This window comes from Entelurus aequoreus, linkage group LG26 (genome assembly GCF_033978785.1).
Source record: "Entelurus aequoreus isolate RoL-2023_Sb linkage group LG26, RoL_Eaeq_v1.1, whole genome shotgun sequence".
Classification (NCBI taxonomy): domain Eukaryota; kingdom Metazoa; phylum Chordata; class Actinopteri; order Syngnathiformes; family Syngnathidae; genus Entelurus; species Entelurus aequoreus.
This window is the reverse complement of record NC_084756.1, coordinates 38,524,195-38,541,677: the sequence shown is the minus strand read 5'-3', so window position 1 is coordinate 38,541,677 and position 17,483 is coordinate 38,524,195. Positions and strand designations below refer to the sequence as shown.

The 17,483-nt window shown below is 32.7% G+C and overlaps 1 protein-coding gene across 1 annotated transcript in view; it reads right to left on the bottom strand.

The window, feature by feature from the left end:
* chd5 (chromodomain helicase DNA binding protein 5) overlaps positions 1-17,483 on the bottom strand; it is a 136,088-nt gene that overhangs the window by 99,462 nt on the left and 19,143 nt on the right. Inside the window, exons 2-3 of the mRNA XM_062037812.1 lie at positions 11,699-11,844; positions 1,984-2,205 (exon numbers count right to left, since the gene is read on the bottom strand). Coding sequence (XP_061893796.1) covers positions 1,984-2,205; positions 11,699-11,844 — 368 coding nt within the window. The remainder of the gene's footprint in view (positions 1-1,983; positions 2,206-11,698; positions 11,845-17,483) is intronic.

The following is a 17,483-nucleotide window of genomic DNA, read 5'->3' as shown; positions in this document are numbered from 1 at the left end:
AAACATGTGTCCGTTATCATAGCTACACGTATGACAAAAAAGCGCGTGAAAATGAGTGGTATTCAGTGAGGTAAAATGAATTAAATGCGCTGACAGTTCATTGCTCCTGCCAAATGAATTGCACTGAGTGGAGCGGATCACCACTCCAAGATGGCGGCCCCGCGTCTCGTCTGCGCCAGTAAGCAGTAGCGTTCGATGCTGCGTCTACTTATAAGATGTCTATGGTTATGACGTTAGCAGTGAGTTTACAGCCTCACTGATTTAACTACACAGCAAACAAAAGTCATGTTACTTAGCCAATAAACGTTATCTTACATTCATAACTTACCCTTCTTTGTGCAACTTCAAATGTCGAACGAAGTTGGAAGTTGTTGCGTCTCCGTCTGTAATATTCGAACTGCGTGATTTGCATACAGCAATTCGTTTTTTGTTGACCAAGTCGTAGTTTTTATACCCGAACGAAACCAACTTTGGTATAAATCTTTCTCACTGGCGCGTTGTTTGACAACTCTTGTTCATTGGTTGTCCTGCAATTTGATTGGCTGAATGCTGTGTGATGAAAACAATGTAGATCTAATTTGATTGGCTGTTGTACTGAGCGCACACACGCTGACACGCAGCACACACGCTGATAGACAGACATGTACAAAATGAAAGCTACGGAGCGCTCCCAAATAACTTTTTAAACTTTAGGTTTTGGAGAAAGTAGCAAGTCATGTCAAGTCAAAAGGCTCAAGTCCAAGTGAAGTCACAAGTCATTGATGTTAAAGTCTAAGTCGAGTTGCAAGTCTCTTTACATTTCGTCAAGTCGAGTCTAAAGTCATCAAATTCATGACTCGAGTCTGACTCGAGTCCAAGTCATGTGACTCGAGTCCACACCTCTGCTGTATAGTAGACTGTATTTATATTATTCACATGTGAATAATGCAGTATAATAGACTGTATTTATGTTATTGACGTGTGAATAATGCTGTACAATAGACTGTATTTATATTATTGACGTGTGAATAATGCTGTATAATAGACTGTATTTATATTATTCACATGTGAATAATCCTGTATAATAGACTGTATTTATGTTATTGACATGTGAATAATGCTGTATAATAGACTGTATTTATGTTATTCACATGTGAATAATGCTGTATAATAGACTATTATTCACATGTGAATAATGTTGTATAATAGACTGTATTTATGTTATTCACATGTGAATAATGCTGTATAATAGACTGTATTTATATTATTCACATGTGAATAATGCTGTATAATAGACTGTATTTATATTATTCACATGTGAATAATGCTGTACAATAGACTGTACTTATATTATTGACATGTGAATAATGATGTATAGTAGACTGTATTTATATTATTCACATGTGAATAATGCTGTATAATAGACTGTATTTATGTTATTCACATGTGAATAATGCTGTATAATAGACTGTATTTATATTATTCACATGTGAATAATGCTGTATAATAGTCTGCATTTATATTATTCACATGTGAATAATGCTGTATAATAGACTATTTATATTATTCACATGTAAATAATGCTGTATAATAGACTATATTATTCACATGTGAGTAATGCTGTATAATAGACTGTATTTATATTATTCACATGTGAATAATGCTGTATAATAAACTGTATTTATATTATTCACATGTGAATAATGCTGTCCAGTATTTATTGTCTTGTGAGCGAACTGTGGGGCTGAATTTCCCCCAGGAATCAATAAAGTACTTTCTATTCTATTCTTACTTCATAAAACTCCTGCATTGTGTTGTTTTCATCCGACATGTCTGATTGAAACATTTGTTTTGCTTCTTAAAAGGCTCGTGACTTGTTCAAATGGCGCCAATGAAATGGATTTCAAAGTGGCGATGCAAGTGTTTGGAGTTAAGAGCTCCGTGCTGCTGTGTAACCAAACACAACTTTCAGTTTCCACTCAACCTGCAAGGTGCGATGCTCACTTTCATGCTCCCGTCGTCCTCGTCCTCGTCTTCCTCGTCTCTCTTCTTCTTCCTGGGCTTCCTCTCCTTCTTCTCCTTGGGTTTCTTCTTCTTCTTCTTGGTGGGGCTGAACATGCTGCTATCGCTCTCGGAGCCTCTGTCGGCGACACGCTCCTCCTCCACCTCCACCTCCACCTCCGACGTCCCGTCCTGCTCGCTGTCCACGCTGGCTGGGATGGCGCCCTGAGGCAGAGGGACAGGTGAGGACACGGGACAGGTGATGGTCTACACTATGTGTTGTGTTGCACTTGAAGGCTCCTCAAACGCCTGAAGACACCACAAGGATTGTGGTTTTCTTTCACTCTTCTTCCCTTTCTAAACAGCTTCAAATGAGGAATAAATGCAAATTCAACAATGCTGACAAAGCTAATTAAATTACTGCCAAAACTCCACAAACACACAAATGTTTGTATTTGTTCATAATTTATCTATAAAATGTTTTAATTTATTTCAATTTAAAAAAAAAAAGAAAGTAAAACGGTTAGCAAGTTAAAATTTCAAAAAAAAATTCAATTAGAAAATCAATTCGCGTAAAAAAAACTATTTGAAAGTAAAAAAAACTATTTTCTTCAATTAAAAAAATATTTGGAAGTAAAAGAAAATGGTTTCTTCACTTAAAAAACGATTGGCAAGTAAAATAAATAATTTTGTTCAATTAAAAAAATGATTCGCAAGTAAAAAAAAAAGTATTTTCTTTAATTAGAAAACTATTTCAAAATAAAAAAAATATTTCTCTTCTTAAAAACGTTTAAAAAAAACTATTTTCTTCAATTAAAAAAACGATTCACAAGTAACGAAAAATATTTTCTTCAATTAAAAAACGATTCACAAGTTTAAAAAAAAGATTTTCTCCAATTAAAAAAATATTTGGAAGTAAAAGAAAATAGTTTCTTCAGTTAAAAAACGATTGGCAAGTAAAATAAATAATTTTGTTCAATTAAAAAAATGATTCGCTAGTAAAAAAAAGTATTTTCTTTAATTAGAAAACTATTTCAAAATAAAAAAAAATATTTTTCTTCTTAAAAACGTTTAAAAAAAAAATATTTTCTTCAATTAAAAAATATTTGAAAGTAAAAAAATTTTTTTTTCTTCAGTTAAAAACAATTGGCAAGTAAAATAAATAATTTTGTTCAATTAAAAAAATGATTCGCTAGTAAAAAAAAAAGTATTTTCTTTAATTAGAAAACTTTCAAAATAAAAAATATATTTTTCTTCTTAAAAACGTTTAAAAAATATATATTTTCTTCAATTAAAAAAACGATTCACAAGTAACGAAAAATATTTTCTTCAATTAAAAAAATATTTGAAAGTAAAAAAAAACAATTTTCTTCAGTTAAAAACAATTGGCAAGTAAAATAAATAATTGTGTTCAATTAAAAAAATGATTCGCTAGTAAAAAAAAAAGTATTTTCTTTAATTAGAAAACTATTTCAAAATAAAAAAAATATTTTTCTTCTTAAAAACGTTTAAAAAAAACAATTTTCTTCAATTAAAAAAACGATTCACAAGTAACGAAAAATATTTTCTTCAATTAAAAAAATATTTGAAAGTAAAAAAAAAACAATTTTCTTCAGTTAAAAACAATTGGCAAGTAAAATAAATAATTTTGCAAAAAAAAGTTTTTATACTTCATAATTATATATTTACTTGTAATTGTTTTTTTTCCAATTTAATTTTTTTTAATTTTTTTTTTTATTGCGAATCGTTGGGCGTCAGTAAGAACATTTGTGTGTGTCTGTGGCCTTTTGGTCTACACTATGTGTTGTGTTGCACTTGAAGGCTCCTCAAACGCCTGAAGACACCACAAGGATTGTGGTTTTCTTTCACTCTTCTTCCCTTTCTAAACAGCTTCAAATGAGGAATAAATGCAAATTCAACAATGCTGACTAAGCTAATTAAATTACTGCCAAAACTCCACAAACACACAAATGTTTGTATTTGTTCATAATTTATCTATAAAATGTTATAATTTATTTCAATTTAAAAAAAAAAAAAAAAAGTATAACGGTTAGCAAGTTAAAATTAAAAAAAAAATTCAATTAGAAAATCAATTCGCGAGTAAAAATTCTTCAATTAAAAAAAAAACTATTTGAAAGTAAAAAAAACTATTTTCTTCAATTAAACAAATATTTGGAAGTAAAAGAAAATAGTTTCTTCAGTTAAAAAACAATTGGCAAGTAAAATAAATAATTTTGTTCAATTAAAAAAATGATTCGCAAGTAAAAAAAAGTATTTTCTTTAATTAGAAAACTATTTCAAAATAAAAAAATATTTCTCTTCTTAAAAACGTTTAAAAAAAATTTTTTTCTTCAATTAAAAAAACGATTCACAAGTAACGAAAAATATTTTCCTCAATTAAAAAAATATTTGAAAGTAAAAAAAAACAACAATTTTCTTCAGTTTATTCATCATTTAAAAACAATTGGCAAGTAAAATAAATAATTTTGCAAAAAAAAGTTTTTATACTTAATAATCATATATTTACTTGTAATTTTTTTTTTTAACTTGCGAAAAAATTGTTTTCAAATTTATTTATTTTTTTCTTTTTTTTCTTGCGAATCGTTGGCCATCAGTAAGAACATGTGTGTGTGTCTGTGGCCTTTTGGCAGTCATTTCCCCCCATAAATGGTGGAGCAAGGCGGAGAACATCTCTCTTAATACTGGTGAGGTGTTTTCCTGCATGTGTGTGCACGTGGGTGTGTGTGCAATGTGTGTGTGTGTGTGTGTGTCACGGCCAACACAATATTGTGTATTAGTGTTGTGTGCACACATTTCTATGCACACACACGTGTCTTCATTAAGTTTTTTTTGTGTGTCTGAATTTGTGTATCTTAAATCTTGCAGCATGTGTGTGTGTGTGTGTGTGTGTGTGTGTGTGTAGCCTGTTGCTTCCAACCTCAGACACAGACACACAGACTTGCGGGTGTTTTCACTCTGTGGCGCAGTGGAAAGGCTTGCATTGCCGCAGCGCCCGCCAACCCTATACAGCAGCCTGGCAGTGTTGCCATGGCGACCACATTTGAGCAGTCTCTCTCTCTCTTCCTACTTTTGCTGTCATTCTCAGTGCACACCACCACTCTTCATTTTTGCTCACTTCCCCTCCTTCAAATAACACACACACACATTTAATTTTCTCCTCCCCCCATACACACACACACACACACACACACACATACATACACACACACACACACACACACACACGCAGCGTTATCCAATCACACACCTCTGCATAACAGGCTCGTTATGCAGAGGCCCAGCACCCGCCGTCTAGACAAATGTCATTTATGCATAGGGAGGAAGAAGGTAAATAAATGGCGAGGCAAGAAGCCAGAGATGGAGGAGAGCCACACATGGCGGGGGCCAAAGAGGACAAAGAGGACGGGCGGCCCCTCACAGGGAGGAGAATCAGATAACTGCTTATAACCTCATCAGATGAGATGCTCCTGCATAATGGCTCTGCCTTAGGGAGACCAATCAGTGTATGAGAGAATATTCTGCTTGTCTTCCATCCAAACAACTGATCTGAGACCTGCTCCATAATCTACTTCTTTGTTTGATGAAGAAGTGAGGCTGCTGTGTGGAAATGAAGGAAGAAGGAAGGAAGGGAAAGAAATGTTTGCTTAGATGCAGAAACATTTATTTTTTTTACTTGCTAATTGTTTTTTAAACAAAAAAAATGTTTGGGTTTTTTTCCTTGCAAATCGTTTTTTTATTGAAGAAAATATTTTTTTTTTCCTTGCAAATCGTTTTTTTTTTATTGAAGAAAATTGTTTTTAAACTTGTGAATTGTTTTTTTAGCTTAAGAAAATTGTTTGTTTACTTGTGAATCGTTTATTATTGCAAAAACGTGTTTTTAGACTTGCAAGTTGTTTTGTATATATATATATATTTTTTTTTTAACTTGTGAATAATTTTTTTATATGCAGAAACATTTTTTTTTACTTGCAAATAATTTTTTCAACTGATAAAAATGTATTTTTTTAAACTTGCGAATCGTTTTTTAATTTAAGAAAATTGTTTGGTTTTTTTTTTACTCGCGAATCGTTTTTTTATTGAAGAAAATTGTTTGGTTTTTAACATGTAAATTGTTTTTTTAATTGAAGAAAATTGTTTTTAAACTTGCAAATCGCTTAACTTGCAGAAAATGTGTTACTTGCAAATTGTTCTTTTAACTGAAGAAAATTTGTTTTTTACTTGCGAATCGTTTTTTTTCTGGCAAAATGTGTTTTTTTTGGTTTTTTTTACTTGAGAATCGTTTTTTTTGACATGCAGAAGAAGCTATGAGAGAATATTCTGCTTGTTTTCCATCCAAACAACTGATCTGAGACCTGCTCCATAATCTACTTCTTTGTTTGATGAAAAAGTGAGGCTGCTGTGTGGAAATGAAGGAGAGAAGGAAGGAAGGGAAAGAAATGTTTACTCAAATGCAGAAACATTTATTTTTTTACTTGCTAATTGTTTTTTAAACAAAAAAAATGTTTGTTTTTTTCCTTGCAAATCGTTTTTTTTTTGATTGAAGAAAATTGTTTTTAAACTTGTGAATTGTTTTTTTTAGCTTAAGAAAATTGTTTGTTTACTTGTGAATCGTGTATTATTGCAAAAACGTGTTTTTAGACTTGCAAGTTGTTTTGTATATATATATATATATTTTTAATTGTGAATAATTCTTTTAATTGCAGAAAACATTTTTTTTACTTGCAAATAATTTTTTCAACTGATAAAAATGTATTTTTTTAAACTTGTGAATCGTTTTTTAATTTAAGAAAATTGTTTGGGTTTTTTTTACTCGCAAATCGTTTTTTTATTGAAGAAAATTGTTTGTTTTTTAACATGCAAATTGTATTTTTAATTAAAGAAAATTGTTTTTAAACTTGCAAATCGCTTAACTTGCAGAAAATGTGTTACTTGCAAATTGTTCTTTTAACTGAAGAAAATTTGTTTTTTACTTGCGAATCGTTTTTTTTCTGGCAAAATGTGTTTTTTTTTGTTTTTTTTACTTGAGAATCGTTTTTTTACTTGCAAAAGAAGCTGTGAGAGAATATTCTGCTTGTCTTCCATCCAAACAACTGAAAACATTTTTTTACTTGCTAATTGTTTTTTAAACAAAAAAAATGTTTGTTTTTTTCCTTGCAAATCGTTTTTTTTATTGAAGAAAATATATTTTTTTTCCTTGCAAATCGTTTTTTTTTTTGATTGAAGAAAATTGTTTTTAAACTTGTGAATTGTTTTTTTAGCTTAAGAAAATTGTTTGTTTACTTGTGAATCGTGTATTATTGCAAAAACGTGTTTTTAGACTTGCAAGTTGTTTTGTATATATATATATATATATTTTTAATTGTGAATAATTTTTTTACTTGCAGAAACATTTTTTTTTACTTGCAAATAATTTTTTCAACTGATAAAAATTTATTTTTTTAAACTTGCAAATCGTTTTTTAATTTAAGAAAAATGTTTGGTTTTTTTTTACTCGCAAATCATTTTTTTATTGAAGAAAATAGTTTGTTTTTTAACATGCAAATTGTTTTTTTAATTGAAGAAGATTGTTTTTAAACTTGCAAATCGCTTAACTTGCAGAAAATGTGTTACTTGCAAATTGTTCTTTTAACTGAAGAAAATTTGTTTTTTACTTGCGAATCGTTTTTTTTCTGGCAAAATTTGTTTTTTTTGTTTTTTTTACTTGCAAATCGTTTTTTTTTTTATTGAAGAAAATTGTTTTTAAACTTGTGAATTGTTTTTTTAGCTTAAGAAAATTATTTGTTCACTTGTGAATCGTTTATTATTGCAAAAACGTGTTTTTAGACTTGCAAGTTGTTTCGTATATATATATATATATTTTTTTTTACTTGTGAATCATTTTTTTACTTGCAGAAACATTTTTTTTTACTTGCAAATAATTTTTTCAACTGATAAAAATGTATTTTTTTAAACTTGCGAATCGTTTTTTAATTTAAGAAAAATGTTTGGTTTTTTTTTTACTCGCGAATCGTTTTTTTATTGAAGAAAATTGTTTTTAAACTTGCAAATCGCTTAACTTGCAGAAAATTTGTTAATTGCAAATTGTTCGTTTAACTGAAGAAAATTTGTTTTTTACTTGCGAATTGTTTTTTTTCTGGCAAAATTTGTTTTTTTTGTTTTTTTTACTTGCAAATCTTTTTTTTTTTATTGAAGAAAATTGTTTTTAAACTTGTGAATTGTTTTTTTAGCTTAAGAAAATTATTTGTTCACTTGTGAATCGTTTATTATTGCAAAAACGTGTTTTTAGACTTGCAAGTTGTTTTATATATATTTTTTTTTTTACTTGTGAATAATTTTTTTACTTGCAGAAAACATTGTTTTTACTTGCAAATAATTTTTTCAACTGATAAAAATGTATTTTTTTAAACTTGCGAATCGTTTTTTAATTTAAGAAAAATGTTTGTTTTTTAACATGTAAATAGTTTTTTTAATTGAAGAAAATTGTTTTTAAACTTGCAAATCGTTTAACTTGCAGAAAATTTGTTACTTGCAAATTGTTCGTTTAACTGAAGAAAATTTGTTTTTTACTTGCGAATCGGTTTTTTTCTGGCAAAATTTGTTTTTTTTTGTTTTTTTACATGAGAATCGTTTTTTTTTACTTGCAGAAGAAGCTGTGAGAGAATATTCTGCTTGTCTTCCATCCAAACAACTGATCTGAGACCTGCTCCATAATCTACTTCTTTGTTTGATGAAGAAGTGAGGCTGCTGTGTGGAAATGAAGGAGAGAAGGAAGAAAGGGAAAGAAATGTTTGCTTGGATGCAGAATTTTTTTTTTGTTTTTTTACTTGCGAATTGTTTTTTTAAACAAAAACAAATTTTTTATGTTTTTTTTTTTTCACTTGCAAATCGTTTTTTTTAACTAAAAAAAATTGTTTGTTTACTTGTGAATCGTTTATTATTGCAAAAACGTGTTTTTAGACTTGCAAGTTGTTTTATATATATATATATATATATATATATATTTGTTTTTTTACTTGTGAATAATTTTTTTTACTTGCAGAAAACAATTTTTTTACTTGCAAATAATTTTTTCAACTGATAAAAAATTTTTTTTTAAAACTTGCGAATCGTTTTCTAATTTAAGAAAATTGTTTGTTTTTTACTCGCGAATCGTTTTTTTATTGAAGAAAATAGTTTTTTATTTTAACATGCAAATCGTTTTTTTTAAATGAAGAAAATTGTTTTTAAACTTGCAAATCGCTTAACTTGCAGAAAATAATTTGTTACTTGCAAATTGTTCGTTTAACTGAAGAAAATTGTTCTTTACTTGCGAATCGTTTTTTTTCTGGCAAAAATTGTTAGTTTTTTTTCTTGTGAATCGTTTTTTGACTTGCAGAAGAAGCTGTGAGAGAATATTGTGCTTGTCTTCCATCCAAACAACTGATCTGAGACCTGCTCCATAATCTACTTCTTTGTTTGATGAAGAAGTGAGGCTGCTGTGTGGAAATGAAGGAGAGAAGGAAGGAAGGGAAAGAAATGTTTGCTTAGATGCAGAAACATTTATTTTTTTTACTTGCTAATTGTTTTTTAAACAAAAACACATTTTTAATGTTTTTTTTTTACTGGCAAATCGTTTTTTTTTTATTGAAGAAAATTGTTTTTAAACTTGTGAATTGTTTTTTTTTTAACTAAAGAAAATTGTTTGTTTACTTGTGAATCGTTTATTATTGCAAAAACGTGTTTTTAGACTTGCAAGTTGTTTTATATATATATTTGTTTTTTTTACTTGTGAATAATTTTTTTTACTTGCAGAAAACAATTTTATGCAGAAACATTTTTTTTTACTTGCAAATAATTTTTTCAACTGATAAAAATTTATTTTTTTAAAACTTGCGAATCGTTTTCTAATTTAAGAAAATTGTTTGTTTTTTACGGGCGAATAGTTTTTTTATTGAAGAAAATTGTTTTTTATTTTAACATGCGAATCGTTTTTTTTAAATGAAGAAAATTGTTTTTAAACTTGCAAATCGCTTAACTTGCACAAAATAATTTGTTACTTGCAAATTGTTCTTTTAACCGAAGAAAATTGTTCTTTACTTACGAATCGTTTTTTTCTGGCAAAAATTGTTGTTTTTTGGGGTTTTTTTGACTTGCAGAAGAAGCTGTGAGAGAATATTCTGCTTGTCTTCCATCCAAACAACTGATCTGAGACCTGCTCCATAATCTACTTCTTTGTTTGATGAAGAAGTGAGGCTGCTGTGTGGAAATGAAGGAGAGAAGGAAGGAAGGGAAAGAAATGTTTGCTTAGATGCAGAAACATTTTTTTTTTTTTACTCGCTAATTGTTTTTTAAACAAAAAAAATGTTTTGTTTTTTTTCTTTGCAAATCGTTTTTTTATTGAAGAAAATATATATTTTTTCCTTGCAAATCGTTTTTTTTTGATTGAAGAAAATTGTTTTTAAACTTGTGAATTGTTTTTTTAACTTAAGAAAATTGTTTGTTTACTTGTGAATCGTTTATTATTGCAAAAACATGTTTTTAGACTTGCAAGTTGTTTTGTATATATATATATATATATATATATATATTTTTTTTTACTTGTGAATAATTTTTTTACTTGCAGAAACATTTTTTTTTATTGCAAATAATTTTTTCAACTGATAAAAATGTATTTTTTTAAACTTGCGAATCGTTTTTTAATTTAAGAAAAATGTTTGGGTTTTTTTTACTCGGAAAATAGTTTGTTTTTTAACATGCAAATTGTTTTTTTAATTGAAGAAGATTGTTTTTAAACTTGCAAATCGCTTAACTTGCAGAAAATGTGTTACTTGCAAATTGTTCGTTTAACTGAAGAAAATTTGTTTTTTACTTGCGAATCGTTTTTTTTCTGGCAAAATTTGTTTTTTTTGTTTTTTTTACTTGCAAATCGTTTTTTTTTTGATTGAAGAAAATTGTTTTTAAACTTGTGAATTGTTTTTTTAGCTTAAGAAAATTATTTGTTTACTTGTGAATCGTTTATTATTGCAAAAACGTGTTTTTAGACTTGCAAGTTGTTTTGTATATATATATATATTTTTTTTACTTGTGAATATTTTTTTATATGCAGAAACATTTTTTTTTACTTGCAAATAATTTTTTCAACTGATAAAAATGTATTTTTTTAAACTTGCGAATCGTTTTTTAATTTAAGAAAATTGTTTGGGTTTTTTTTTACTCGCGAATCAGTTTTTTATTGAAGAAAATGGTTTGTTTTTTAACATGCAAATTGTTTTTTTAATTGAAGAAAATTGTTTTTAAACTTGCAAATCGCTTAACTTCATTTAACTGAAGAAAATTTGTTTTTTACTTGCGAATCGTTTTTTTTCTGGCAAAATTAGTCTTTTTTGTTTTTTTTACTTGAGAATTGTTTTTTTTTTACTTGCAGAAGAAGCTGTGAGAGAATATTCTGCTTGTCTTCCATCCAAACAACTGATCTGAGACCTGCTCCATAATCTACTTCTTTGTTTGATGAAGAAGTGAGGCTGCTGTGTGGAAATGAAGGAGAGAAGGAGAGAAGGAAGGAAGGAAGGAAGGGAGGTCACGTGCAAGACTTGAGGGAACGAGGAAAGGATGTAGGAATGTTTTCTCGGATGATGTAATGGTTTCACATTTAGGATCAGCACACGATTGAAGGACGTTTTGTCGAATAGAGGACAATTTGTCCCGTCTGAAAACGTACCTCCTTTTTCCGCTTTTTCATTTTAGGCACTTTTCCCTCTCTCATCTTTTTGCTCTTCTTCTTCTTCTGCTGTTTGAGGGAGTCGTCGTCCGAGAAGAAGCTGCCGATGGAGGCGAGAGGAAGCGTGGCGCACACGTCCTCCTCGTCTGCGTGCACACAAACACGCACACAAGGTCAAACTGCTGCTGATGGAGGATGTTCCCATCACAACCAGAACCAGAACCACATTTATTGACCGAGTATGTTCAACAGACAAGAAATGTCACTTGTTCAATGTCAACATGAACCATCCGCTGGGAATATAAAGAATCACGTGCACGGCTGCTAAATGAGAGTGCAGAGGAAAAAGATGACGACGTGAGCATGAGTTAGCATAAAATCTTAGCATGCTAGCACTCTCACAAGTATGCTAACATTATTACCATACTTGCATGACAGCACCGAGTATCACAAACCAGGATTTTTCAGTTGAATCATACAAAATTGGCAAAAAAAAAAAGCTAGCATAGAATGTTAGCATGCTAGCATACTCACAAGTATGCTAAAATTATTACCATACTTGCATGACAGCACCGAGTATCACAAACCATGATTTTCAGGTTTAAACATACAAAATTACCACAAAAAAAAAGCTAGCATAAATCGTTAGGATGCTAAAATTATTACCGTACTTGCATGAAAGCACCGAGTATCACAAAGCCATGATTTTTCAGTTTAATCAAACAAAATCGGCAAAAAAAGCTAGCATAAAATGTTAGCATGCTTGCATTCTCACAAGTATGCTAACATTATTACCATACTTGCATGAAAGCACCGAGTATCACAAACCATGATTTTTCAGTTGAATCATACAAAATTGGCAAAAAAAAAAAGCTAACGTAGAATGTTAGCATGCTAGCATACTCACAGGTATGCTAACATTATTACCATACTTGCATGACAGCACCGAGTACCACAAACCAAGATTTTCAGGTTTAAACAAAGAAAATTAGCACACAAAAAAGCTAGCATAAAATGTTAGCATGCTAGCGTCCTCACAAGTATGCTAAAATTATTTTTGGTGTAAAATGGTATTAAAATCCTGATAGGTCAATGAATGAAAATGTATTTATAGAGTAGGGATGATGTATGATAAGAAATGATCGAGTTCGAGCCTATTATCGAATCTTCTTATCGATACGATTCCTTATCGATTCTCTTATCGAGTCCAGATAGGTTGTTGTATATGGAAAAAAAACACACAATGGTTGAACAAAAGCTCACTTTCATTATTTAAGAAAAAAATAATATCTAATAAATAAATAAATATTGACTGTTACCCCCCTAAAAAATAAAATAAAATAAATAAATACTGACTGTTGTTACCCAAAGTATATTAAGTGGGATTTTTCAGAAAAACAAATATATACAGTAACACAAAAACAACCTGTCTCTGTGATCACTATAGGTGTATAAATAATAATATAGTGTTAAATAAAATCAGTCCCTTGGGCACAAAACTGAAAATAATACAGCTCTCTAAAAAGTGCACTTCTGCTGCTATTGGAACATACTAACTACAGCTATTGGAACACACTAACTACAGCTATTGGAACATACTAACTACAGCTATTGGAACATGCTAACTACAGCTATTGGAACATACTAACTACAGCTATTGGAACATACTAACTACAGCTATTGGAACATACTAACTACAGCTATTGGAACATGCTAACTACAGCTATTGGAACATACTAACTACAGCTATTGGAACATACTAACTACAGCTATTGGAACATACTAACTACAGCTATTGGAACATACTAACTACAGCTATTGGAACACACTAACTACAGCTATTGGAACATACTAACTACAGCTATTGGAACATGCTAACTACAGCTATTGGAACATACTAACTACAGCTATTGGAACATACTAACTACAGCTATTGGAACATACTAACTACAGCTATTGGAACATACTAACTACAGCTATTACTCAGGAAAAGGCTCAACAGGACTCAGCTGGACCTGCAGAACTTGCTGACACGGAGCCTGACCTTGCTGACCAAGGACTGACAGCAGTGTCCGCCTCACCTGCTGTGAACTTGCCAATATTTGTTTTAATTGAAGAAGACTGTTTTTTATTTGCAAAACTTTTTTAATTGAAGACAATTTTTTTTTTTTTCTTGCAAGCCAACTCTTTTTCTTTACTATAGTGGTCTCGATAACCGATATCTGTTCTCAAAAAGGGATTCGAGTCCCAGGACTCGGTTCAACCGGGAAAACCGGTTTCGAGCATCATCCCTATTATAGAGTGTCTTTAAAGGCCTACTGAAAGCCACTACTAGCGACCACGCAGTCTGATAGTTTATATATCAATGATGAAATCTTAACATTGCAACACATGCCAATACGGCCGGGTTAACTTATAAAGTGACATTTAAAACTTCCCGGGAAATATCCGGCTGAAACGTCGCGGTATGATGACGTATGCGCGTGACGAAGTCCGAGTAACGGAAGTTATGGTACCCCGTAGAATCCTATACAAAAAGCTCTGTTTTCATTTCATAATTCCACAGTATTCTGGACATCTTTTGCAATTTGTTTAATGAACAATGAAGGCTGCAAAGAAGACAGTTGTAGGTGGGATCGGTGTATTAGCAGCGGACTACAGCAACACAACCAGGAGGACTTTGTTGGCGCGCTAGCTGCCGACCTCACCTTGACTTCCTACGTCTCCGGGCCGCCAAACGCATCGGGTGAAGTCCTTCGTCCTTCTGCCGATCGCTGGAACGCAGGTGAGCACGGGTGTTGATGAGCAGATGAGGGCTGGCTGGCGTAGGTGGAGAGCTAATGTTTTTAGCATAGCTCTGTGAGGTCCCGTTGCTAAGTTAGCTTCAATGGCGTCGTTAGCACAGCATTGTTAACCTTCGCCAGCCTGGAAAGCATTAACCGTGTATTTACATGTCCACGGTTTAATAGTATTGTTGATTTCCTATCTATACTTCCAGTCAGGGGTTTATTTCTTTTGTTTCTATATGCAGTTAAAGCACGATGCTATCATGTTAGCTCGTAGCTAAAGCATTTCGCCGATGTATTGTCGTGGAGATAAAAGGCACTGAATGTCCATTTCGCGTGCTCGACTCTCATTTTCAAGAGGATATAGTATCCCAGGTGGTTTAAAATACAAATCCGTGATCCACAATAGAAAAAGGAGAGAGTGTGGAATCCAATGAGCCAGCTTGTACCTAAGTTACGGTCAGAGCGAAAAAAGATACGTCCATCACTGCCTCTCAAGTCATTCACTGTAACGTTCCTCATCTACGAATCTTTCATCCTCGCTCAAATTAATGGGGTAATCGTCACTTTCTCGGTCCGAATCTCTCTCGCTCCATTGTAAACAACGGGGAATTGTGAGGAATACTAGCTCCTGTGACGTCACGCTACTTCCGCTACAGGCAAGGCTTTTTTTTATCAGCGAGCAAAAGTTGCGAACTTTATCGTCGATTTTCTCTACTAAATCCTTTCAGCAAAAATATGGCAATATCGCGAAATGATCAAGTATGACACATAGAATGGATCTGCTATTCCCGTTTAAATAAAAAAAAATCATTTCAGTAGGCCTTTAAGTGTGTGGGACTTCTTCAGTTTTATCAGACCCAGGTTAACTTCTCTTAGCGGTCTGTGTGCAAGTGTGAGCCTGGAAGGAGAGTCGGTCACTCGCCCCATGAAAAAAACATCCAAACAACAAGAAATGGAACGTTAAGCGGGGGACTCCCAGACCTGCCCAGTGCCAAGTTCTCGCCGTACAAACCAGAGACCCAAGAGTCCCAGTTGAAATACATCATGGCAAGAAGGAACCACGAGGACTGCGCGCACACACACACACACACACACACACACACACACACACACACACACACACACACACACACACACACACACACACACACACACACACACACACACACACACACACACACACACACACACACACACACTGGCTGGCTGGCTGGACAGACGCCATGCATGAATAATGGAGCAGCATGTGGGTCAGAGTCAAGCTGCCAGAATCCCCCCTGCAGTCCAACACTGCCCCCCTTGGTCTGAGACTGGAAGGGAGCGAGTCCTGGCTGGGAGTAGTCGTGGTAGTCGGACCACTCACACACAAACTACACCAGGTAGCGCTCCACAGGTGTGCTACTTCAAACTGTTGCTGTCAGAACCCTGTTGATTTTGAAAGGTACGCAGGGGTTTTGAGTTCCATGTCAGAAGTATTGATTTTAACACAAGACTGTGGAGCAGGGCTATGGAACTGGCGGCCCCGGAACACATCCGGACACCACACCGGGCCCGGGTTCAGTTCTTAACTTGGTCGACGGTCCGTCTATGTTTGTTTGGAACAGAAAACTCATTTTACATAAAAATAAATTTCCCCGTTTTTTTGGTTTGATAATAAAAAAACGGAAAACGGATCGTTATCCATTTTTGTGACACTAGCACAATCGTCCTAGATGAGTTGGTTTTGGAATTTTTGGAATCGGTTGAAAAATGGTGACGTAGTAACAGTTTGAATTGAGAATGGGTATTTCGGAATTCCTGGAATTTTTTGCCAGGAGAAAAAAGGAACTTTTGTTGTCCCAACTAAGAGGAATGTTTTGAAGGTGGAATGGTCGGAAACAGTTGAAAAATGTGAACTGTGAAAACCTTCTAGGAAGAGGTGAAAATAGGGCTTTGGAAAACAAGGAATTCAGGGAATTCCTGGAATTGTTTTCAACTTGGAAAATGATAGTTTGATTGTTCCAGGTGAGTGGAGTGTGTGGATGGTGGAATGGTTCCAATCGGGTGAGAAATGTGGGATATGCAGTAGATGTTATAATGTCCATTCATTGTCAAAGGGGATACAATTCCGGGAAAACCAGGAATTACGGGAGAGGGAAAACGTGTTTTGCCTTACGAGATCTCAGAAGAGTAGTGTGGGTGGATGGTTGAAAGGTCGGAATCGGGTTTAAAAACGGCGCAACATTTTGAGAATTTAGGGCATTGTAGAACTATTTCCTGAAAATGTGTGAATTTCGGAAACTGGAAATTCTTTGAAATATTGACACAAGCACAATTGTCCTAGATGATATGAATGGGTTGGTTTTGGAATTTTTGGAGTCGGTTGAAAAATGGTGATGTAGTAACAGTTTGAATTGAGAATGGGTATTTCGGAAATCCTGGAATTTTTTTTTGGGAAAAAAAAGGAACTTTTGTCGTCCCAACTAAGAGGAATGTTTTGAAGGTGGAATGGTGGGAAACACTTGAAAAATGTGAACTGTGAAAACTTTCCAGGAAGAGGTGAAAACAGGGCTTTGGAAAACAAGGAATTCAGGGAATTCCTGGAATTGTTTTGAACTTGGAAAATGATAGTTTGATTGTTCCAGGTGAGTGGAGTGTGTGGATGGTGGAATGGTTCCAATCGGGTGAGAAATGTGGAATATGCAGTAGATTGTATAATGTCCATTCATTGTCAAAGGGGAGACAATTCGGGAAATTGCGGGAAAACCAGGAATTTCGGGAGAGGGAAAACGTGTTTTGCCTTACGAGATCTCAGAAGAGTAGTGTGGGTGGATGGTTGAAAGGTCGGAATCGGGTCTAAAAATGGCACAACATTTTGAGAATTTAGGGCATTGAAGAACTATTTCCTGGAAATTTGGGAATTTCGGGAAAACTGGGATTTAAAAAAAAAAATTCACACTAGCACAATTGTCCTAGATGATATGAATGGGTTGGTGTTGGAATTTTTGGAGTTGGTT